Source organism: Schistocerca gregaria, chromosome 1, assembly GCF_023897955.1.
Source record: "Schistocerca gregaria isolate iqSchGreg1 chromosome 1, iqSchGreg1.2, whole genome shotgun sequence".
Taxonomy (NCBI): Eukaryota; Metazoa; Arthropoda; class Insecta; order Orthoptera; family Acrididae; genus Schistocerca; species Schistocerca gregaria.
The window spans coordinates 847615344-847641188 of record NC_064920.1 but is presented as its reverse complement, the minus strand read 5'-3'; the positions used below and the strand labels follow the sequence as shown (position 1 = coordinate 847641188).

The 25845-nt window shown below is 40.0% G+C and overlaps 1 protein-coding gene across 3 annotated transcripts in view; it reads right to left on the bottom strand.

Annotated features, from left to right (window-relative positions):
• LOC126272640 (U6 small nuclear RNA (adenine-(43)-N(6))-methyltransferase-like) overlaps positions 1 to 25845 on the bottom strand; it is a 40172-nt gene that overhangs the window by 7270 nt on the left and 7057 nt on the right. Inside the window, exons 5-8 of one of the 3 annotated variants that reach the window (XM_049975628.1) lie at positions 20964 to 21219; positions 13510 to 13801; positions 13142 to 13275; positions 3851 to 4013 (exon numbers count right to left, since the gene is read on the bottom strand). In XM_049975628.1, the coding sequence (XP_049831585.1) occupies positions 3851 to 4013; positions 13142 to 13275; positions 13510 to 13801; positions 20964 to 21219 (845 nt within the window). The remainder of the gene's footprint in view (positions 1 to 3850; positions 4014 to 13141; positions 13276 to 13509; positions 13802 to 20963; positions 21220 to 25845) is intronic. The other 2 variants (XM_049975637.1, XM_049975646.1) reach the window with 2 other exon arrangements.

Here is a 25845-nt window from a genome sequence, read left to right as displayed (position 1 = left end):
TACTGGTTCTGCGTCTGAGGACGAGCTGCAGATTTTCACATCCCCCATCAATTTCACCGATGGCTCGTCCGCAATGGCGATGGATACAAATACTCAACCGGTGGCAGCAGGTGATGCTGAGGCATAACCTGCCTCCTTGGTCACTACATGCCTTCGCCGATTCCAGAAAGTGTCATCATCCAGTTGAACTGCGGCAGTTTTTTCTCCCATCTGGCTGAGTTACAACAACTCCTAAGCGTTAAACCTGCTTTTTGCAATGTCCTTCAGGAAACCTGGTCTCTCACAATGCAGACCCCCTGCTTTCCATGGCTATTGAGGGTGCTACAAAAAATTGTCTGTGACAGACTGTCAAGTGGAGTTTATATCTTTGTCCTTGTCTCCGTCTGTAGCGAACCGGTGCCCCTTCAAACACCTTTAGAGGCTGTGGCTGTCAGGGTGAGGACAACCCAGGAAATTACCATCTGTAACATCTACCTCCCTCCAGATGGTGACGCACCGTAACACATATTGGCTGCACTCATTTAGCAACTCTCCCCACCTCTTCTACTTCTGGGTGATTATAATGGCCACAACCCTTTGTGGGGTGGAACTAAGGTTATTGGCCATGGTAAAGATGTCGAAATCCTACTTACTCAACTCGACCTTTGCTTGCTAAATACAGGTGCCCCCATGCATTTCAGTGTGGCACATGGCACATACTCGGTCACTGATCTCATGGTTTGGCCTTTTTCCCGTCTATCCACTGGAGAGTTCATGACGACTTTTGTGGTAGTGACCACTTTCCATTCTTCCTGTCCCTACCCGCAGTATCCGTCATCTCAACGCTTACCCAGACAGGCTCTTCCCAAGGCTGACTGAGACACTTTCACCTCCACTACCGTTGTTGAATCTCCATTGCATGCCACGACCAATGAGGTTATCCACACCATCACCACTGTCATTATTGCCGCAGCTAAATCGGCAATACCTTGTTCCTCTGGTTGCCCCCAGTGGAAGCCAGTACCTTGGTGGTTGTCGGAAATCGCTGCAGCCATTAGAGAGTGTAGGCGGGTCCTCCAACATCCCTGGAAAATCTCACTGCCTTCGAAAAGCTCCAGGCCCAAGTCCGCCTACTCATCAAACGACGGAAGCTGGAGTGTTGGGAACGCTACCTCTCCACCACTAGAACATGAACATCCCCTTCCCAGGATTGGACCAAGCTCTGATGACTTTACGGTTATCAGACCCCTGCAGGTGTACCTGCGATTTCCACACATGAAGCTCTATTTGCTAATCCAAATGTAATAGTGGAGTGTCTTGCCGAGCATTATGCTCACATATCTGCATCTGAGAATTACTGCCTGGCATTCCATCTCCTCAAACAGCGGGTGGAACAACAACCCCTCTCTTTTGCTCCATGCTACCCTGAGCCATATAATGCTCCCTTCAGTGAGTGGGAATTTTTCAGTGCCCTTGCCGACTGTACTGACACGTTCCCTACCCCAGACCACATCCGTTCGCAAATGCTGAAACATCTGTCAGCAGATTCCCAGTGCCACCTCCTTGCTGTCTTCAATCACATCTGGAGTGATGGCGAATTCCCGTCGCAATGGCAGGAAAGTAGCATCATCACAGTGCTAAAGCCTGGTAAGAACCCGCTACATGTTGATACCTATTGTCCTATCAGCCTCACCAATGTTCTGTGCAAGCTCTAAAACATATGGTGAGCTGGCAGTTGTGTTGGCTCCTTGAATCTTGGGGCCTTCTGACTCAGGCCCATGGCGTTTTTCGCCAAGGACACTACACCATCAAAAACCTGGTGTACCTGGAGTCTGCATCATACCATCTAAGATTGGGCATCTGGCATTCTCTCCCAGGCCTCCACCCTCCCTCTCTTTTACCTCTTCGCCACTCTAGCTTGCACCTTATTTGACTTGTTATTCATCTTTTCCCTATGTGTATTATTTTCGCCTTGTCTTTTAGTCTGACAATTTTAGTATGCTGCAGAGTGGCTGGCTCATCCATTTTTATCCTTGTGATCCCCAGCTAACACCATCTGCTATATCAGGGCTTCACAACATACGTGCTCGCGGAGCAAGCTGTGAGCAACAGGGCACGAGCATGGAGCAGCGCGAGCACGCCACCCCCACTACTGGACCAGAGAGGAGAATGGGGAGAGTCACGTGGGGCACACAACAGCTGCCGCCAGTCAATGTAAATCCGCGGCCACCTGCAGGGATATCACTCACGAATTATTACTGTGACAAATGAAATAAATAAAGGAGAATGTACACGTGCCAGAATTTTATTAGCTTAGTGTATGCCTCTACATTTGTATTAATTTGTGAACTGTTACACAATAAAAGGTGTCTCTGAAGTGTGGGATTCTTGGTTATCTTGTACTTTTTGCCCTTTACAACTGCGTCTATGTTCAGAGTAATTGTTCTTGTCATTGTAGGTGCGGCGTGCAGTTTTAATTTCAATCAGACAGTGTGTTTCTCAGGTGCGCCTTGTTACATTTCAGTTGTTCACAAACATACATGGAACCGAACATTGATATTATTGTAGCAGCCAGTTTGTGCAAACGGGGAACTCTATCCTGAGGAAGTGTCTGTAGAAATCCAAAATGTTTTTCTTGTTCTGAAATTTGTCTCTGTATTCACTGTCACACTGCAGGTCAATAATTTCTAGTTGCAGCTCAGGACGAATCTTCAATATTCGCTGAATATAGAGAGGAGAACAGATCAAAATCACTGTCTAGTGCTTTCAGATCTTGAAAGCGTTGATCAAATTCTTCCTTAAGGGCAACTAAACTATGTGAATGACATTCACAGTCTTTGTGAACATCTTGCATGGATGATAATTTAGGAAAATGAGCTAAATTTCCTGTTTCCAGCTGACTCACCCAAAGTGTCAATTTCATTTTAAAAGCTCATATTCGATCTTTGAAATGAGTAATTAGCAGATCTTTACCTTGTAGTGAAATGTTCAAAGCATTCAGATGGCTAGTTAAATCTGCTAAGAACGCGAGATCACATTTCCATGCAGGTTCTTTCAATTCAGAAACACACATGTTATTTATTTCCATGAACATATTTATCTCATATAATAGGCAAAAAAATCGATTTAATAATTCGCCACGACTAAGCCAGCAGACCTTGCTGTAATAAGGCAGGCTACCATACTGGCTTTCTACATCCTCAAGAAAGCTTTTAAATTGCCTGTGTTGTAGCCTATGCTTCCTTATGTAATTGGTTGTACGAACAACAACACTCATCACATTTTTTAGAGTGATATTCTTTGCACATAAGTTTTTCTGGTGGGTCACACAGTGAACGCCCCTTATTTCATTCGGCATGGTCAGTTTTTGCATTTTCTCCTTCAACAGTACAACGAAACCTGATTTTTTCCCTGTCATCGCTGGTGCACCGCCTGTAGACACTGAAACTAAAGAATTCCATGACAATCCTATATTTTCAACACTCTCTTCAACACTATTTAAAATATCACCTCTGGTTGTGGTGTTCTTCATGGCTACTACATCGAGGACCTCCTCTCCCACCTGAAGACCTCTATTAGCACCTATAATAAATATGGCAAGCTGTGTTGTTCCAGTGATATCAACACTTTCGTCCAGAACTGGAGAATATGCCATAAAATCTTTACAGATATTTGCAAGCTGGCTCTGGACGTTGTCTGCCATGTCCTGTATGCGATGCATAGTGGTCATGTTAGATAATGGCACAATCCGAAACTGTTCAACTTGACATGGACACAAATATTCCGCTGTAACTAGCAAACATTCTTTTATTAAATCGCCAGTGAAGGAGCGCAGGGATTTTGCTAAAAGCAAAGCAATTTTGTAACTCACTCTGAGAGCTGCCTCAGTTGATTTTTCTTCGTCGTCCAGATCTTCTTTGGATAGCTTCCTTTTAAGTTTAATAACTTCCTGTGCACGATCTGGTCCATCACATTTTGCACTTCCGTAGTCTTTTGTGTGGTACGACATATAATGTTGCTGCAAATCAAATTTCCTAAAAGAATTCAGCATTTTGTTACATACTAAACATTTTGCAACATCATCTTTCTCTGTAAACAGATACAATTCCTCCTAATGGGGGTTGAACTGCGAAAGCATGGTTGGGGTTACACAACGGCGACTTGACACGATTCTTAACCAGCGAAGTGACTGTTACAGCTGATCGTAGTACTTTAGACGTTACACAGTCGGCGCGAATTCAATAGGCATGCTGCGGCCCTATTCAAACGTGTGCGCGCATTTCCCCTCCCTCCCTACTCCGTGATCTTGCACCTGCTTGCGAGCACGTGCCTGAGCAGACGTGAGTACTCGCGCTCAAAACCGGCCAGTTGTTAAGCCCTGTGCTGTATGATTTTATTACCTTCCTCTACCTTTCCTTTTAGTGTGCATTTCCCCTTTTGGTTTGCTGCTTTCATTTTCTCTTTCGGTGTGGTTCCCTGTTAGTTTAACCCCTTTTACTTCCTCCCAATTCCTTTGGTTTTAATTGTTTTACCTTGACGCTTGTCTGCTTGAGGAAAAAGGGACTGCAGACCCTTTAGTTTGATCCCTTTATACCCCAAACCAACCAACATCCACTTTACTATAATTATGATCAATTGCCCTTGTTTTATTTTTGTTGAATTTCATATTATAACATACCCTTTAAGACACTATATATTCCATTAATCTGATCTCTGAACTTCTTCGTCAACAGTGCAACTTTCCCTTACAGTATTCTGCTGAGTAGTTGCTCTATAAATGGTGTCCCACATGAGCAAACCAGATGCACCTTTACCTTAGGTAACTGGGCTATGCATGGCTCTGTTTAAAAGGAATAACTTGATGCAGGCATAGGGTCGAGTCGCACACATCTGCTTTTATGCTGAGCACCTAATTCGCTGCAAACAATAACCTGAAGATGAGATCTTCCAGTCAGCCTATGCACTGGTGAGAACTGTGAATTAAAAAAATACACAGAAATATAAAATAAAAAATTAATGAAAAGGATTCTACACTGTTAACTGACATAGATGACAGAATTATGATGAACACAGTTTATTCCTGAAAGTATATCTAACTCAACAAGAGGTGGTCCTATGATATTCAATTAAAATACAGACAGAAAACAACTTTAAAAATGGAGTAAAGTTGCACTGTAGCAGAGTCTCAAAGCTAAATAGTCATTCATTACATGCAAAAACTAAGTCCATTTCGTGATCACAATACACAAAATATTCACAAGCTCAAAGTAGTTCAGAGTTCAACATAATGATTTACAAATTACCATATGTGAGATAATGAGTAGAAACTCGTACTCAGTCTATTCTCAATTCCATAATGCAATCAGAAAAAGTTAAAGAGTATTGTAGTAATCAATAACCTACACAATTAAATACCACTCATTACCACAGACATGTCTGCCTTCTTCAAGCACAAGTATAAAAGTATCTACCTCAAAATCTAAATTAAAAGTGCCTAGAATTCTTCTTTCAGTGCACTACTAAAAAAAAAGTCTATCTCCACTTGACTCCAGTGGTATTCTGCCACTTGCGACAAAGCAAGCTGGGATCTCTTTACTTCCTTCCTTGTTTGGCCATCTGCTTCCTTAAATTCACTTTATTTCCATTTTTGCCTAATTACCATTAACATACATAAGTATAACTTCCATTTCCATAAAAGAGAAAGGTTGGCTCTCAGTGTTAAGGAATATAGCACCAAGTCTAATTTTGTGTTTAGTTTTTTGTTGTTGTTATAGAGTGAAATCAGTAATTTTTTTGTGACTCAGATTCCATTGTTGACTTATAAACAAATATAAATTCTATGCTAATAATAAAAATTTGGAAGAAGCACTACTAGGATTCTTTAAGTATTTATTTGGCTCTATTCGAAAACATATTAGCAAAGCCAGCCCTTAATTAATTCCAAAATAATTCCCAGGTTTGTCAAAAGTATTGTTTGTATAACTATATATGTTAACTTCATTATTTAAACCAATAACTGGGCCAAACCTTTGTGATAGAATGAACTGTTAAAAAGAAGGAATTTTTTTATGTATTCAGTTAACTGCATCAGTTATGTTTTAAGTCTAATTTCTGTAACTTAAACACTGAACAATGTATAGTTTCAGTGCGTATTATTGCGAGGATATATAAAGGCCTGATTTTTGGTCCCGAGCCAATCAGTCCACGCCCGCTTTTCAGAACGGAATTATGTACTGTTTCAAGTAACAACAATGCTTCAGTGGAGTTAAGTGTAACAAAAATAGGCCATGTGTTAGATCAAGTAATGATGATGTCTGTTCAATTTTTTGAGAAATAGTGCCACATGTGCCTTATTATTCTGCAAGAACTGTGAACTGTGTGGTTAAGTTTTTACTGCTCATAGATGTTCAACAGCAAACTACTGTAGCAATACGCTGATGTTTGCCTGCATCCTATTAATGAGGCTTATCAACATTTAACAATAGTTAACTGGCCATATAACTGTGTAATAAGGGAGGGGGGGAGGGGCAGTTGTGGACAGTGAAAGTAAATAACTATAAAACACAACTGTGCAACTAGAATGAGATTTTCACTCTGCAGAAGTGTGTGTGCTGATATGTAACTTCTTGGCAGATTAAAACTGTGTGCCGGACTGAGACTCAAACTTGGGACCTTTGCCTTTCGCGGGCAAGTGCTCTATCAACTGAGCTACCCAAGCACGACTCACACCCCGTCCTCACAGCTATAATTCCGCCAGTACCTCGTCTCTTACCTTCCAAACTTTACAGAAGCTCTCCTGCAGACCTTGAAAGACTAACACTTTTGGAAGAAAGGATATTGTGGAGACATGGCTTAGCTACAGCCTGGGCTGGTGGAAGTAAAGCTGTGAGATCGAGGTGTGAATCGTGCTTCGGTAGCTCAGATGGTAGAGCACTTGCCCGTGAAAGGCAAAGTTTCCGAGTTCGAGTCTCAGTCCAGCACACAGTTTTAATCTGCCAGGAAGTTTCAACTGTGCAACTGTCGGCTACATCATTTACAGCAGTCAGTGTTGAACTTTCAACCACCACTTTTAAGCCAGTATAACAACACAGTACGTCAACACGAGGACTATGGACAAAGAAATAAAGCAGGAGAATGTCACACACTGCCTGCTTTTCTGTTAGCTGAAGGCCATCCGTATTATTATTGTTGTTGCTGTTGTGGTCCTCATTCCAAAGACTGGTTTGATGTAACTCTCCATGCTACTCCATCCTGTGCAAGCCTCTTCATCTCCGAATAACTATTGCAACATAAATCCCTCTGAATCTGCTTACTGTATACATCTATTGGTCTCTCTCTACAATTTTTACCCATTTCCCTCTAGTTGTAAAATTGGTGATTTCTTGATGCCTTGGTATGTGTCCTACCAACTGATCCCTTCTATTGGTCAGGTTGTACCACAAATTTCTCTTCCCCATAATTCTGTTCAGTACCTCCTCAATAGTTGTGATCTACCCATCTAACCTTCATCATTCTTCTGTAGCAACACATTTTAAAAGCTTCTATCCTCCACTTATCTAAACTGTTTATTGTCAATGTTTCACTTCCATACATGGCTACACTCCATACAAATACTTTCAAAAAGAACTTCCTCCCACTTAGATCTACACTCAATGTTAGCAAATTTCTCTTCTTCAGAAATGCTTTTCTTGCCATTGACGGTCTACATTTTATATCCTCTCTACTTCAGACATGATCAGTTATTTTGCTTCCCAAACAACAAAACTCATTTACTACTTTAAGTGTCTCATTTCCTAATCTAATTCCATCAGCATCACCTGACGTAATTTGACTACATTCCATCATCCTTGATTTGCTTTTGTTGATATTCATCTAATATCCTCCTTTCAAGAACCTGTCCATTCCTTGCAACTGCTCTTCCAAAATGGGCAAACCTCAAAGTTTTTATTTCTTCTCCCTGGCTTTAATACCTACTCCAAATTTTTCTTTTGTTTTCTTTACTACTTGCTCAATATACAGATTGAATAACATCAGGGATAGGATACAACCATGTCTCACTCCCTTCTCAAGCACTGCTTCCCTTTTGCACCCCTCCACTCTTGTTACTGCAATCTGGTTTCTGTACAAATTGTAAATAGCCTTTTGCTCACATTATTTTACCCCCTTCAACTTTAGAATTTGAAAGAGAGTATTCCAGTCAATACTGTCAAAAGCTTTCGTTCAGTCTACAAATGCTACCTATCTTCTATGAAAAGTCATAGGGTCAATATTGCCTCGTGCATTCCTAGATTTCTCCAGAATCCAAACAGGTCTTTCTCGAGGTCAGCTTCTAAGAGTTTTTTCCATTCTTCTGTAAAGGATTTGTGTTAGTATTTTGAAGCTGTAAATTATTAAATTGATAGTTCGATAATTTTCACACCTGTCTGCACCTGCTTTCCTTGGAATTGAGGTTATTAAATTCTTCTTCAATACTGAGGGTATTTTGCCTGTCTTATACATCTTGCTCCTCAGATGGAAGTGTTTTGTCATGGCTGGCTCTCCCAAGCTATCAGTAGCTCTAATGGAATGTTGTCTCCTCCCAGTGTCTTGTTTCGACTTAGGTCTTTCAGTGCTTTGTCAAATTCTTCATGCAGTATCGTATCTCCCTCCTCTTCTTTCTCTACATCCTCTTCTAATTCCATAAAATTGTCCTCAAAGGCATCTCCCTTCTGTAGATCCTCTATATACTCCTTCTAACTTTCCGCTTTTCCTTCTTTGCATTGGACTGGTTTTCCATCTGAGCTCTTGATATTCATACAGGTGGTTCTCTTTTCTCCAAAGGTTTCTTTAATTTTCCTGTAGGCGGTATCGTTCTTATACCTAGTGATATATGCTTCTACATCCTTACATCTGTCCTCTAGCCATTTCTGCTTAGGCATTTTGCATCTCTTTTTTTAGACGTTTGTATTCCATTTCACCTACTTCATTTATTGCATTTTTATATTTTCTCCTTTCATTGAATAAATTCAATATATGTTTTCCCAAGGATTCTTACTATCCATCATCTTTTGAACTACTTGATGCTCTGCTGCCTTCACTATTTCATCTCTCAAAGCTACCCATTCTTCTTCTATTGTATTCCTTTCTTGGCAACCATTCTCTAACACTCCCTCTGAAACCCTCTACAACTTCTGGTTCTTTCAGTTTATCCATGTCCCATCTCCTCAAACTCCAGCCTTTTTGCAGTTTGTTCAGTTTTAATCGGCAGTTCATAATCAATAAATTATGGTCAGAGTCCGCATCTGCCTCTGGAAATGTTTTACAATTTAAAATCTGGGTCCTAAATCTCTGTATAACCATTACATAATCAATCTGAAACCTTCTGATGGCTCCCGGTATCTTCCACCAACACAACCTTCTCTTGTGATTCTTAAACCAACTATTAGCTATGATTAAATGATGCTCTGCGCAAAATTCTACCAGGCAGCTTCCTCTTTCATTCCTTTCCTCCAGTCGATATTCACCTACTACTTTTCCTTCCCTTCCTTTTCCTGCTACTGAATTCCAGTCCCCCATAACTATAAAATTTTTGGCTCCCTTAATTATCTAAATAATTTCTTTCATCTCACCATGTGTTTCCTCAATCTCCTCTTCATCTGCAAAGCTAGTTGGCATATACTATTGTGGTGAGTGAGGGTTTCATATCTATTTGGCTACAATAATGCCATCACTATGCTCTTCATAGTAGCTTATCTGCATTCCTGTTTTTTACCCATTATTAAACCTACTTCTGCATTACCCCTATTTGATTTTGTTTTTATAACCCTGCTCCTCCAGCCACCAAACTTAACTAATTACCACTCTACCTATCGACCACCCTTTCTAAATTTACTAACCTACCTGCCTGATTAAGGGATCTGACATTCCACGCTCCAATCCATAGAGCGCCAGTTTTGTTTCTCCCGATGACAACTTCCTCCTTAGTAGTCCCCATCCAGAGATCCAAATGGAGTACTATTCTACCTCCGGAATATTTTATCCAGGGGGATGCCATCATCATCAACTATACAGTGGAGCTGAATGCTATTGTGAAAAATTACGGCTATAGTTTCCCCTTGCATTCATCCATTCACAGTGCCAGCACAGCAAGACGGTTTTGGTTGACGTTACAAGGCCAGATCAGTCAATCATGTACACTGTTGCCCCCGTAACTACTACAAAGGCTGCTCCCCTCTTCAGGAACCACATGTTTGTCTGGCCTCTCAACAGATACCCTTCTGTTGTGGTTGCGCCTACGGCACAGCTACCTGTATCGCTGAGGCACATTGCAAGCCTCCCCACCAATGGCAAGGCCCATGGTTCATTGGGGGAAAGGGGGGGGGGGAGGCACCCGTACCTTACCTTATACGGACTTGATTTGACTGAACATGATTACATCCTGGATTGAACTAATACATTACAGTAATATGTAAATAAAGAAATGTCGTAAACACTTAGTCACACTCAGACCATGCACAATAAATAAAAATAAAGATTTATAAATACATAAATAAGAGAGTATTCTTTCACAAGTGTGCTCATGATAAATGATAACACAATCTCATTACATACTAGTTAAACAATTATTTAGGCCTGCTTGACAGAAGTGGCTTTTGGCCTTATTTACAATGATCTTAAATTACCATGATTTTGTATTAGAAAATGTAATCAATAGTTAAAGAAATATCAGGCATAAATAGCAACATATTCATTAAATAAACACACAAGAATGACATGATACAATGTACTCAAGCTGCATTCATCTGCTGTGTTATTGTGGACAATACTATGTTCTGACAAACATTTGCACAATGAAAAGATATAAAAAAATAACAAATCAAGAAATAAAATAGATAGAGATATGTAGCTTTCTGGGAAGATAGCTACAATGCAAAGATATCATCTAAGATATCATTTTTTGAAATTGTTTAAAAAGTTGTTAATCCAGAGATTCATTTTCAAAATGTTTGGTCGCTGTCAGATATTACCTTCTGTAGCTTTAAAGATATGAAATGAACTGTCTGTCTGTCTGGGTAAAGCCTCCTGTTGGATAGACTAGTCGTCTGGTGCAAGTCTTTTTTAATTGATTTTTTTTCACCTTGTACAAACTTTAGGGTTTGATTGATGAGAAGATATGGATCAAAAACAGGTCGAATGAATATATGTCAGAAAAGCAAGGTTTCCATGCTAGAGACCATTTATTCAACCATACATTGTTACAGAGACTGCACCCTAATATGGGCTGTACCACAAAGCCACCATTACAGTATGTGTTGACAATGGTTTCCATGCATCTCTACGCATGCATGTATGCGCTGTAGCATGTTCTGTCTCACACATTCACATCAGTGAGGCAGCATCCGAACAGTATCAAAGGCAGCATGAATATGCTGCTCCAGTGTCTCCACACCTGGAATGGGCTATGCATACATGGCACTTTTGAGATGGCCCCATTACCAGAAATTGCACAGGTCGAGATCTGGTGAATGAGCAGGCCATGCAACTGGACCCCCTCATGTGATTCATCGTCCATCAAGACACAACTGAGATGTGTCCGGACGTTAAAGGTGAAATGGGCTTGAACACCATCATGTAGCAGCGGCATAACCCTTCAAATCATCGATGGTGCTTCTTCCAGCAGGGGAGGCAAAGTCACCCTCAAGAAACGCCGATACTTCCAGCCTGTTAGGTGACATGGAAGGAAGACTGGTCCCAAAATACAGTTGTTAATTATTCCGGCCCACACATTCCGGCTACACCGATGCAGATGATTCGCTGTCATGGCGGTTCTGCATACTATCCCACAGATGACTGCTATGGAAGTTGATGATACCACTCCTTGTAAAGGGGGCCTAATCTGTGAACAGGATGGATAACACAAATTCCGGAATCATGGTTGACTGGTGAAGAAACCAGTGACAAAACTGCTGCCGATGTGGAAACTCTCTCACCAACAAGTTCTACATACGCTGTAAGTGATAAGAGTAGTAATAAGTGTTATGGAGAATGTTCCACACGGTCATCTGGCTTAACCTGTACTGACAGGCAAACTGCCTGGTACGACCTGGCATCACCTTCCACAATGTTAATCACATTTTCCTCCAAGTCCAATGTCCGAAAATTTCGGGTACATCCTATGTGATTTCCTGCTTCCTGAGACAACCCTATCTCAAACAAATGGTGAAACAATGCTGCAAACATTGAATGCTGTGGTTGTTGTCAGCGGGGATAGGTTTGCTGCCTGCTGTGTGTTGCCATTTGCCTTTCCATAAGTAGACACCATGTTGGAAAGCTCTCGTTTTAAATATGGAACCACTTTGTACAATGCTGTATCACATCCACTACAAGGTGAGTCAGCAAGAGACGTGAATTGGACACAACATTAGCAATTACTATGGCAGGAGATGGTGCTAGGGCATGACGTATGAGGAACAATACCACCCCCTAGGAGGAAACCATGCATGCTCTAACTCAGGCCGCATGTACAGCGTGTGTTAGACCACAAAGTATGATTGAATAAATGGTCTCTAGCTTGGAAACCATGCATTTCCAGACTTAAGTTCATTAGAGTTTTTTTGTTCCGTACCCTCTGAATGATCAATCCCTAGAGTTTGTACATGGTGGAAAAAAAAATCAACATGTACATCCAATTACATTATATTATCAAAAATTTATTATTTTTGCTTAAAATAATATTGTTTTATTGGAAACACTTCATTTTTCTGAGATCACAGCTGTATTCAGACTTGCTTTATTACTTGGTTGTGATTTATGGTCAAATTTCCAGAGCTGCAGCTTAGCCACCTTCAAGATTGTACCAGAGACTGCCATTTCTGGAGGATTTCGCATTCTGCTATGCATCTAACCCTCAACCAAATTTCCTGTACCACGTTTCATCCACTTCCTGTTACTCACTTCACCGTTGCACCTGGGGCCAAGCCTTACTGGGTGTCTCTGCTGGACCATCCGCAGGACCATGCCACGCTCTAGGGTTCTGCACTAGCATTCAGCGTCACAAGCAAATTCACCTCACCTTCTACCAATTCTAAGTGGCCGAATAACTCGCCTACATATGCATTATGTTACAACTCCAACACAAAAACTATATCATCATCAAAACTCATTTTTTTTAAAAATCCCTTACCCATATTTATTTTTCACTTCTTTTACAGCTACCTCAACATATAGACAGAATAACATGTGGGATAAGCTGCGATCCCATCTCATTCCCTTCTCAGCTGCTGCCTCCCTTTCACGTCCAATTGCTGTCTGGTTTCTCTACAAATTGAATGTACCATTTCACTTCTGTAATTTATCCAGAGGTTTTTCAACTTTATCCAATTACAAGATTTTTCTGTTTCCATGCTACAACAGAATTTGGAAAAAGGACACCGGATAATGAACACTAAAAATTATTTAGGCTTACAAGAATGCTCTTGCGCTACTGTGTCAACAATGAAATATACATTGAGAAACTAAGATTTAACAACTAATTAGAATGAAGAAAAGTACCTGTAGTCCACCAAGTAGCTCCTTTACTTTCTCACAAATACAATCTACAGTGTAGCCATCAGGTTTATTTGTGCATGGCACAACATAGGACATGGGCTTTATCTTCTTATGGCTGTGTTTCCCACATGCCTCCATGAGATTTGGTTGATCATTAAAGCTCCAAGCTAAACCCCAGCGGGTTGTACGCCCTTGGCAAAATTCAGTGGTAGCTGCATTTGTTATACCATGTCTAAGCAATTCTTCTTTCAAAGGTTGAAGATCAGATTTAACTCCAACCATGGTGGTGTATATCCTGCAATTAAGAAATGTGAGAACAAGAAAATACAGGAGAGGCGTACCTACTTGTTTACGTAATAACCACAAAAACATAAAACAACTAGAACTAGAGTGACAGATGCATAAATTTAAAACCACAATTTAAAATCTAGCTTTTAGAATTTCAATAATTCCATTGTTGGAGGACAGAGATTTGGAAAGATATAGAACAAAAATGTTAGCTAAACTAAACAGAAATATCTTGGAGACAAAAGGAACAAAAGATAAAGCCAGGACTGGCTGAACAAGAGAAAAAAATTAAACAATAAAAAATTAAAATACAGAGTGGTTATAATTAAACTTTTGCTACTTGATAGCCCCCCCCCACATGACAATAAAGTGATCGGAGTATAATGAAACTTTGTGGAAACATTTGTAAGAACATGCAGAAGAGAAATAATGAACAAATAACTGAAAGAAACACATCTTAATTTCCACATGAGAGGGTAACATTTGTTAACTGCATATCATGATTTCAATCCAGGTTACAAATGTTGCTCAATGTGGTGACCATCTGCAACCACCTCAGCATGGGATCATACTATAGATTGCTCTACTGCTGTCCCAAAACAATGGTGGACCACAGAATGTTCAGCTGTCATGGCACAGCTAATGCACTGGTTGAAGGTCACACATTGGGTCCAGCATTCTCAGCCACGGCAACAGTACCTTATTTAACAATTTGTAGTGCTATCAACTTCCAGCCTTTCTCAGGAGCAATTCTCAAATCACCATTTAATTGAAACTTCTGAATCATGTTCTTCAACCCCAGTTTGGAAAAAGGACCTCTCCGTATTCCTTCGACACACCAATACTTGTGAAGACAACAAGAACTATAGCTGTAGTTTTGATGAAATGGCTTTATGAGTAAAGCCCAACTCACCTAGTCCTGACCCACACTGGCTGTCTGCAAATGTACTGGACACTGATGCTTGCGTATCAACCCTAAGTGGCCGTACTGGTACAGACACGTCACGGCAAGTCATGACACTAACACTACTAACAACAAAATTCCTGCTGTGCACTAACACTACTAACAACAAAATTCCTGCTGTGCACAGCTGAACATCACTGTTGTCAAGTTTGGTACCTATACTGTTAACAGTTTCGCATCTATACTGGCTCAAGTAACAGAAGTTTAAATATAACCACAATGTACATAAAGAAAAGGAAGAGCGAGCAAGCAAGTGTGTGTGTGTGTGTGTGTGTGTGTGTGTGTGTGTGTGTGTGTGAGAGAGAGAGAGAGAGAGAGAGCATACACTGGATGCTGTCAAAAGAGTAATGCATGGTGCCTCCAGTGACTACCGTAGCAGAACACTGTCAAATGATATTTCATAAAACCCAAAGAAATTCTGGTCATATGTAAAGGCTGCTTGTGGCACCAAGTTAGTGTCCAGTCCCTAATGAATGAGACACGAACTGAAATTGAGGGTAGCAAAGCAAAAGCTGAAATGCTTAACTCCAATTTCAAATGTTCCTTTACAAAGGAAAACCCATGAGAATTGCACCAATTTAATTCTCATACCACTTAAAAGATGAATGAAATAAGTAATAGTATCAGTGGTGTTGAGAAATGTGAAACCCAACTCACACTACTCTCGCATGTTATACTGAAAGCTTTGGATCAAGGCAGACACATAGATTGCTGTATTTCTTGATTTCTGAAAAGCATTTGACTCTGTACCAAACTTACATCTGTTGTCAAAAGTTTGACTATATGAGGTACCATGTGAAATTTGTGACTGGATTAAGGACTTTTTGGTAAGGTGGACACTGCTTGTTATCTTGGATGGAGAGTCATTATCAGATGGAGTGGTAACTTCGTGTATGCCCCAAGGAAGTGCGTTGGGACCCTTGCTGTTTATGCTCTATATTAATGATCTTGCAGACAATATTAACAGTACCCTCAGACTTTTTGCAGATGATGCAGTTATCTATAATGAATTACTATTTGTAAGAAACTGTACAAATATTCAGCCAGATTTTGATATGATTTCAAAGTGGTGCAAATATTGGCAACTTGCTTTAAATGATCTGAAATGTAAAACCGTCCAATTCACAAAACAAAACAAAAAACATACTGTCATATGACTATGATATCAATGAGTCACAGCTGGTATCAACCAACTCATACAAATACCTGGGTGTAACACTTTGTAAGGTATGAAACGGTAAAGCAGGTGGTAGACTTTGGTTTATTTGTAGAATACTGGCAAAGTTCAATCAGTCTACAAAGGAGATTGCTTTCAAATCACTTGTATGGCTGGTTCTAGAATATTGCTCAAGTGTGTGGGACCTGTACCAACTAAGACTGATGGGGGGGATATTGAACATATACATAGAAGGGCAGCATGAATGATCACAGGTTTGTTTAATCCATGGGAGAGTGTCACAGAGATACTGAAGGAAGTGAACTGGAAGACTCTTGAAGATAGTCTATCTCTATCTTGAGAAAGTCTATTAACAAAGTTTCAAGAATTGGGTTTAAATGATGATTCTAGCAATACACTACAATCCCCTGTGTATTGCTCACATAGGGATCATGAGGATAAGATTAGAATAATTATAATTACTTCATGCACAAAGGCACTCAAACAACCATTCTTCCCACACTTCACACGTGAATGGAATCAGAAGAAATTCTAATAACTGTTACAGTGGGATGAGCCCTCTGCCTTGCACCTCACACTGGGTTGCCCAGTATAGATGTAGATGCAGAACACAAATTACGAAATATAACCAGGCGACTGAAGACATCTAGGAGGAACTTTTCCTATAACCAGTAATTATAGCACTTGTGTTGGGAACAGAGGAATAAAGGGGCGGGGAGAGAAGGAGGGGGGTGATATTCTTTCTTTTTTTCTCCTCTTTTCAATAGCCTTTGAGTGTCCATTCTCACATTTACTGGTAGCCTGACAGGAATCTTGTATAAACACTGAAGTGCAAAAGAGACTGATATGGGCCTGCATATTCAAACAGAGAGATATGTAAACAGGCAGAATACAGCACTGCGGTCAGCAATGCCTATACAAGACAACATGTGTCTGGCGCAGTTCTTAGATCGGTTACTGTTGCTACAATGGCAGATTATCAAGATTTAAGTGAGTCTGAACGTGGTGTTAGAGTCGGGGCACAAGTGATGGGACACAGCATCTCCAAAGTAGCGATGAAGTGGGATTTTTACCGTATGACCATTTCACGAGTGTACGATGAATATCAGGAATCTGGTAAAATGTCAAATCTCCGACATCGTTGCGGCTGGAAAAAAATTGTGCAAGAATGGGACCAACAACAACTGAAGAGAGTCGTTCAAAGTGACAGAATTACTGCACATTTCAATGAACTGTTGAAGATTTGAAACATGTTGCCTGGTTAGGCGAGTCTCGTTTCAAATTGTATCGAGCAGCTTGATGTGTACGGGTATGGAGACAACCTCATGAATCCATGAACCCTGCAAGCCAGCAGGGGATTGCTCAATCTGGTGGAAGCTCTGTAATGGTGTGGGGTGTATGTAATGCTGCAACATGGTGACTTGCACCATCGCCAACAGGAAATGAATGCTACATTACTGAAGGCCAATTACAGGTTGACAATGGGAGCTTATTTGAATACTGGCTGAGACTGATAAATGACACAGACAACAAATTTCTTTCAGAATGATTAGCAGTTAACGAACAAACATAAGTGCCACAGAAAAAGTTTTATTGTGCTTATTAAATTTTCTATAACTGGACAGATAAAAAAAAACTACTCATCCAGCAGCACCAAGAGAACACACATATAAAAAATAGTTATATGTATGCAATCTTTTCGAGCCAGTGGCTCCTTCTAGAAAGAAGGGTGGAAGGGAAAGGGAGAGGAGTGAAGGGAAAGGACTGGAGAGGTTTAGGAAAACCATTGAAGTTTAAAAAAGTCAGCCAGAACCCTAGGTCAGGGGAGACTTACAATTTACTGGACAGTATGAGAAGGAAGGACTGTTTGCTAGGGGCTCCACCACAAGAGGGTTGAAAACCTGTGAGCTTAAAGGTGGATGGCAGGGTAATGTGCAAGACAGAGATTACTGCTAAAACATCGTGCTTGAGTTATTTAGAGTGAAAAGCTAAGTGCATTATATGTAGTGGAGGGGGGGGGGGGGGGAGAGGGGAGGGGGGGCAGTGAATAAATTGAAAAAAGGAGTAGTTTCTGTGAAGAAAAGCTGAGATGGAAGAAATTAACATAAATTAAGGCCACGTGGGTGACGAGAACCAAGGACACATTGCAGCGCTAATTTCACATCGCCCTATTCCGAATCCCATGCCCCTCTCCTTGGTGTTGATCTCATCCTCACTGAAGGTCAACTACACACTTCTGTCAACATTAAACCTACTAACAAACAACAGTACTTACATTTTGACAGTTGCCACCGTTTCCATGTCAAACGCTCCCTCCCCTACAGCATTGGCGTTCGAGGTAAACATATTTGGTCGGATGCAAGCTCTTTACAGCAATACACCATCACTCTTACCCCACCAGCCTAGTTAAAAAGCAGATTTCCCGGGCCATCATATCCAATCCTGGTATTGCTGATCCTTCCAAAAAACATCCTCAGAGCACACCATTTGTCCTTCAAGTATTATCCCAGTCTTGAATGTGTTAATCAGCTACTTCTTAAAACCATGCCCTGGAATGAGGTCCATTTTGTCAGATTTTGCTCATCACACCTAGAATACTTTTTCATCGTCCTCCCAATCTCCACAATATCCTTGTCACGCCCTATGCTCCTTCTGCACCAATCTCCGTACCATTTGGCTCCTACCTCTGTGACCGTCCCTGCTGCAAGACTTGCCCTATGCACCCTCCTATCACCACCTATACCAGCCCTGTAACTGGCAAAACATATACTATCAAAGGGAGAGCCACCTGCGAAATGACACGTCATATACCGGCTGTTACATAAACACTGTCTGGCCTTTTACATCGGCATGACTACCAGCAAGTTATCAGTTACGATGAATGGGCATAGGCTTTGGGGCGTATACCAGCAACACACAATATCCTGTTGCATAACATGCTCTTCAACATGACAGTCGTGATCTCGGTACCCATTTCGTATCAGAAGTGCCCTCTGGATACTTCCCCAACACTAGTTTTTCAGAACTCCACAGGTAGGAACTAGCACTACAACATGTCCTTGGTTCCCGTCACCCAAATGGTCTTCATTTACATTAATTTCTTCCATCCCAGCATTTCTTCGCAGTAACTACTCATTAACTCAATCTGTTTCAGTTTTTTACATCTTTCATTTTCTGATCTGTCTATTTTTCGCTGTCCCCCTCCCACCTTTATTACATACAATGCACTTAGCATTCCACTCCTAACTTGTGCATGATGTTTTAGCAGCAACCCCTCTGTCTTGCAGCATACCCTGTTTTGGATATTTAAGCTCTCACATTTAAAAATCTCATCCGGTGCAGTCCCCAACAATCGGTCTTTTCTTCTCATCTGGGAAGTCTCCCATGTCCCGGGGTTTCATGTGACTTTTCTGAACACTATCCCTTTCCCTAAACCTCTCCAGTCCTTTTCCTTCACCCTTCTTCCTCCCCCTTCAACCCTTCTGCCAGCACAAGGAACCAGTTGCTCCAAAAGCTTGCATACGTAAAACCTATCTTTATATGTGTGTTCTCCTGCCCCTATTTAGTGAATAGATTTTTTATATCCAATTACATGAAGTCTAAAATTAATTATTTTCATTGTTTTATTAAATAGCCTGTAATTTTATATTACGCATAAGAATGTAGAAGACGGGCATAAACTATGATGAGAAAGCCTACTTACAATGTTTAAAGAACCGGATTTAAACAATGACTCCAGAAACATACAACAACCCTTTGTGTATTGCTCTCATAGGGATTGTGAGGACAAGACCAGATTAATTACAGCACACATGGAGGCATTTAAACAATCAGTCTTCCCGCACTCTATATGTGAATTAAACAGGAAGAAATACCAGTCCCTGGTACAATGGGACATACATTCTGCCAAGTACTTAGAAATGGTTTGCAGAGTTTTTATGTTAATCTAGAAACGTGCTTTGAGGTTACTGTTCTGACTAACTTGTCACAAGTACTTGTGGAAATTTCTCTTCATTTTACACTGATTCTCAAGAAGGGTATAGCTTGAGCATAGGCAGTATTATGAGCACTTCAAACTTGTGTCTTGCTTTCCACACTCAATTTATCACTTCTTGGGTTTTAATCAAGTGTGGTGTGCATGATATAAATGTCTATCTCATGTTTCTGTCTTACAGTTTCCATACTACTGTATCTCACCACTAGTAGTTGAAAACAGTCTCATGTTGGGAAAAACTGCACTGATTTCTTGTATGGTGGTTTTTGTTTGTTTGTAATAACTTAAGGCACTTTCAATGCCATTTTTGTAAATATGCCAAAAGTGGTTTTGCACAATACCAACATATGAGGAAGTGACTTGGATGGTAATAAATCATGAATAATTAAATCTCCAGAGTTCTGAGTTTGTAGATGAATGAATGCTGACTTTTTCTACACTACAGAAACAACAATGGAAGGTAGGAATGATCATCAAAATAAAATAATAATAAATCATGAATAAATAAATCTCCAGAGTTCTGTAATAAATCATGAATAATTAAATCTCCAGAGTTCTGAGTTTGTAGATGAATGAATGCTGACTTTTTCTACACTACAGAAACAACAAGGGAAGGTAGGAATGATCATCAAAATAAAATAAGAGAAATCAGAGCTCGAACAGAAAGGTTTAGATGTTCGTTTTTCCTGCTCGCTGTTCGGGAATGGAATAGTAGAGAGATAGTATGATTGTGGTTCGATGAACCCTCTGCCAAGCACTTAAATGTGAATTGCAGAGTAGTCATGTAGATGTAGATGAAACATCATTGAAAATTGATTCATTAACTTGGCTACAAACTATGTAATCCATAAATTATAAATTTTATAACAATTTTAACAGTTAAAATTTATGAATAAAATAAATGATAAAACGAAGTTACTAGTCTAACATGGGCCAATGTACAAGAAAATTAGTACCTAACATTATTTTCAGTCAAAGTCTACACATCATTACTCAGAATACTTGAGGTTATTTTCACTGGCAGAATGGCTCACCTGATGCTGTTCCTGAGCTGTAGACTCTCCTCCACAATCTTACTAATGAGACCTATTTCACCACCAGGAGTAACCACCTCATCAATAGATCCTGTCCAGGCATTACGTGGAGGTGGGCGCTCAGCAGTTCGTGACTTTTTCTTCTGATCAAGTTGTTCTTCATTCTTGAAGAATGGAGGGTTGCACATACAGAAATCATATTTTTCTTCCTTTTCCACAAGCGGTGTGAGTATTTTATCTTGGCCAACCAGCTGTACTGCAGAACACATGTCTCTCATGAATCATTGAACTACGTAATTTTTTTAAAGGCAGTGTTCATTGCTGGATATATTAACAAATTATAGAATTACAGCTGAAGACTTCTTGATGAATGGCTAGAGCTGTTGGAAAATATGCATAATATTTCAGCATCAAAATGATTTTTATTGACTTAGTGCACTGATGGACTCATGACTGATGTATTTTCCTTTATACCTGTGAGTTTTTTCCACTCATTTTTAGGCCAACATCTATGACTAGGAATTCTGTCAAGGGCTCACTACTACTCCCATATTTTGCATTCAGTGTTATCACAGTTTTTCCTGACCCATCTGCTTATGGCATCCTCAGAATTTATTACACTGTTTTTCTTGGACATTATAAGCTGCCTACTTCCATGGTTGTTGTTACTGTTTGAAGAGAACCTAATGGCGTCTTTGCAGTTACATACCTATATCATGATCCTCACTTAATTTTAATCAGTGGCATTCTCTGGTAGCAAATGAGATTTGGTAGACCTGTCATACTGTTTAAATCATATTTATAAATGAGATTACTCTGCTTTCTTAACATTTTATACTGAGATGCCATCCTGTACACCCTTACTTGAAATGAATTACCTACTGCACTGTTCAAGAATGATCTAGTATTGATGTGAAGGCAGACTACACATTCTTGAGAATGCAGTTGATTCATTCTGAAGTAGCATCTTTGGACAGATGGCATGAAGTAAATAGTGGTTTTCTGTCTCTTTGGTTAGTAGCCCCAGAAATTACTGATGCTGGATGGGAGAAAACCCAATATGACTCACAAAGTGTAGCTACATTTTAAACAAATAGCCATCTTTCAATTCAGGCGATAAGTTCTCAGGAAGCATTGTAATGTTATCAAGGAAGATAAAGGCATACCATATCCAACAGGGACCATGCCTAGTAAAGCACAGTAGGGTTTAAACCAACCTTTGGGTTGAGGACTGCTTTACTGAATGGCAAGTGAAACACTCAAAAACAATCATTCCAATTTGAGCAATAGACTCTTTCAGACGAAGTGGAGCAGCTGGTGGAACTATGTAGTTGTTGTTCCCTTTCTCTTCAGAGCATACTAGATGCACATTTCAATGTGGTGCTCACAGCAACAACAAGACTGCAGTTTTTTGGCAGATCACTTAGAAAATGCAACAGGTCTACTAAAGAGACTACATTTGTCTGCCCTCTTCTAGAGTAACGCTTGCAGTGTGGAATCTACATGAGATAGGATTGATGGAGTACATCAAAAAACTTCAAAAAAGGGCAGCTCGTTTTACATTATCGCAAAATAGGGGAGAAAGTGCCATGGATATGATACGTGAACTGGGGTCGCAATCATTAAACCAAAGGGCATTTTCTGTTACAGCAAAACCTACTCATGAAATTCCAATCACCTACTTTCTCCTGAGAGTGTGAAAATATTTTGTTGGGGCCCACCTACATAGGGAGAAATGATCATCATAATAAAATAAGAGAAATCACAGTTCATGTGGAAAGATTTAAGTGTTTGTTTTCCCTGCACACTGTCTGAGAATGGAATGGTAAAGAAATAGCTTGAAGGTGGCTCGATGAACCTTCTGCCAGGTACTTAACTGTGAACTGCAGAGTAACATGTAGTTGAAGAGATTATATTATACTGCCCAACTATGACACAAAAAACAACAAGAATGGTCCTTTCTGTTTATTTGTAATCTTATCCCAGATTGACACTCACAAGATTTTGGTATTGAGGCATTAGCTGCTTAAAGCAAGACCATTCATAGCCTCAGAATGTAACCTAAGCACACTCTTCACTCCTGGTTATGGGTCAAAGTGATAATCTAGGACATGATCATACACATCAAACTGTAATTTATGGTGTAGTATTCCATTAGTGCTGCATGACTGCTGCTTACTTTAATTCTTATACCTACCCCAAAGCATTTCATCCAAATTCATCTGTCTTCTCGCTTTGCCACACCATGCTTATCACCTTCTACATGCTTTCATAATTTACAAACCCACCATCCTGAGAAGCTCTGTGTTCACGGTTACTATAACACACTAAAACAATTTCTGCTCCTGTACACCAGAACATTTTGTACTTTGCTTGCAGCCTAAATCAGAATTTACACTGCCTGTTATGCGACGCCGAGTCTCTAAAGTGATGTTATATGCTGGAGCTTTTACACTCCATGCGATGCAGAGCTATCTTTCAATGTGGAGCAGTAGTTGTTGGACAGTCTTTGAATTATGTCAGTTTTCCTCGACCCAGTAAATTTGGTTTTAGCAGAAAACAGTGCTCTCTGAATTCAAGGCAGTTGTGAATTGGTGAATAAAATGAACAAGGAGAGGACTGTGAGGAGAGAAGGACTGTGCAAACAAAATGAACAAAGAGAGAAGGACCACAGGAAAATTTATTCATTTGCAGAGTGACCTGAGAAAAGATAAATTTTGCAATTACTTCAGAATGAGTACAGGGACACCTGCTTCAAGGAAGGTTAATACTACTTATGATCACAATCAGGTAGGTACACATTATCAAGTTTGCAAAACAGTTTTTACTATCAGAAAATTACAATCTGTGGTATATTCACCACATTTTATAAATTATAAGAGAGCTGAGATGGAGTCAAACTGATGTTCATGGCAGTTCACTGAAAATATCAAAGTTTCCATGAGTTTGGAGTATAAAATGATGATTTCAGCTTGACATTTCCAGCCCGTAATTCGACATGAGAGAATGTGCAGTGGAAGGAGTTTAAGAATGTTGCAATTCTTCCAGTAAAATCTGCTGCATTCTAATTCTACAGGGTAGTTAAAAGAAAGTGTTGGTTTTGATATATCAAAGTATGAAATTTATTTTTACAAAAAGCAGAAACAAAATACATAAATATGTTCAGCTAACCTTCCCATTTCATGTATGCAAAATGTGAGGCATATGACTTCCTCTACTGTGTTGGCTTCACTATGACTGTATGACAAATACCACATGTATTTCACTGACAACTCATCGAATTTACTCCTTTGGGTCATGGATATTTCAGGGATTATTGGCATACACCACTGACTTAAGACGACTTCAAAGAAAAAAAATCACAAGGAGTTAAGTCACATGACCTTCATGGCCATTGATGATCCTTGACGGCCATTGATGATCGGCATTGCGGGAAATGAGGCAATTTGGGAACTGCTCATGGAGCAACTGAATTGTTTTGTGGTAAATATGGCAGGTGACACCATCCTGCTGACACCAAGACTATTCAATGTCCATTCCATCCATATGGGGACACAAAAACTCCCACATCATTGTATGATATCAGTCTCCATTGACTGTTATAGTTGTCTTGTACCAACTTCAGAAAAATAACGGTTGATGATGGCGCCTGACAAAAAGCCACACCACACTGACACTCACTGTGGATATGCTTCTCTTTATTGGATCATGGAAGGATTTTCTTATCCCCAAATACGATAGTTCTGCTTATCCACAAAATTCATGATTTTATTATGCAAAGCTCTTGTCCTCTCAGAACCCAGTCAACAGACTGTTGTCTTGTCCCTTTCGACTGCCGTGTCAAATGAATTTTATGGGGGGGGGGGGGGGGGGCGTTAAGGGAGATCATACCAGAGAATTCTTCATACTGAAGAACAGCTTAAGCCCAAATGGTGGGAGCAGTGACGAATTGATCACATTGCGCTGACAGCCACAGTGTCGTGAACAACTGCAACATTTTCCTCACTTCGACCAAGACAATGATGGCAAGGACCTTTAAGGTTTACTGCTGAATCCCTCTCAAAAAACTTTTTCGTAAGTCTGCAAACTGTTGATTCATTTGGTGCCTCATTACAACCTAGAATTGTATAAAGTCGCCTGACAGTTACAGCATAACTTCCTCCATTCTGCTAAAACATTTTTGTGAATGGCTCACATTGCGCGCAAGTGAACTGCTCCAGGGTTAGACACTGAATGCGAGAAATTGAAACTGAGTCAACAATCAAACTGTTCCTGGAGATAGAAACAAATCAAAACAATGTCACCAACTGACAAACAAAATTTTACCAGCTGTTTCAAAACTGACACTCTTTTTGAATCATCCTTTAGCTGTCAAGTGGGCTTCAGGTGACAGTTTCCATATAATGGGAAGCAAACTCAGTGCAGAATGACAACTGTCATCTTGCATCTCTAACTTTAAAATTTGTTGCAACATGTCATGTAAATATTTTCACTTAGAACTTAAATACATAAAACTGCAACCAGTCACTTTTTTTAATAGTTTTTTATTACTCCATGAATCTGTTTCAAACCTTTTCAGGTTCATATTATTCAATGAATTGGTTTTCAAACCTTTTCAGATTAATATTATTCCATGAACCAGTTTTCACTTAGTCTTCACCAACTCACTTGGAAATACAGACACGAATATATGCATACATAATTCAGTAGACTTTACACTAAATACAATATTTTTGGTTCTTCGCACACTACTGCAAATCGTGAAAAGATCCTTCACATTGTTCAGTTCTGTTCATTGCATTGATTTTAAGATTTTTGCTGATCAGGGTGCCTCTCAAGCTACTTTCACTGTCATTTTGAATGAGTCTAACCACAGTCGCAC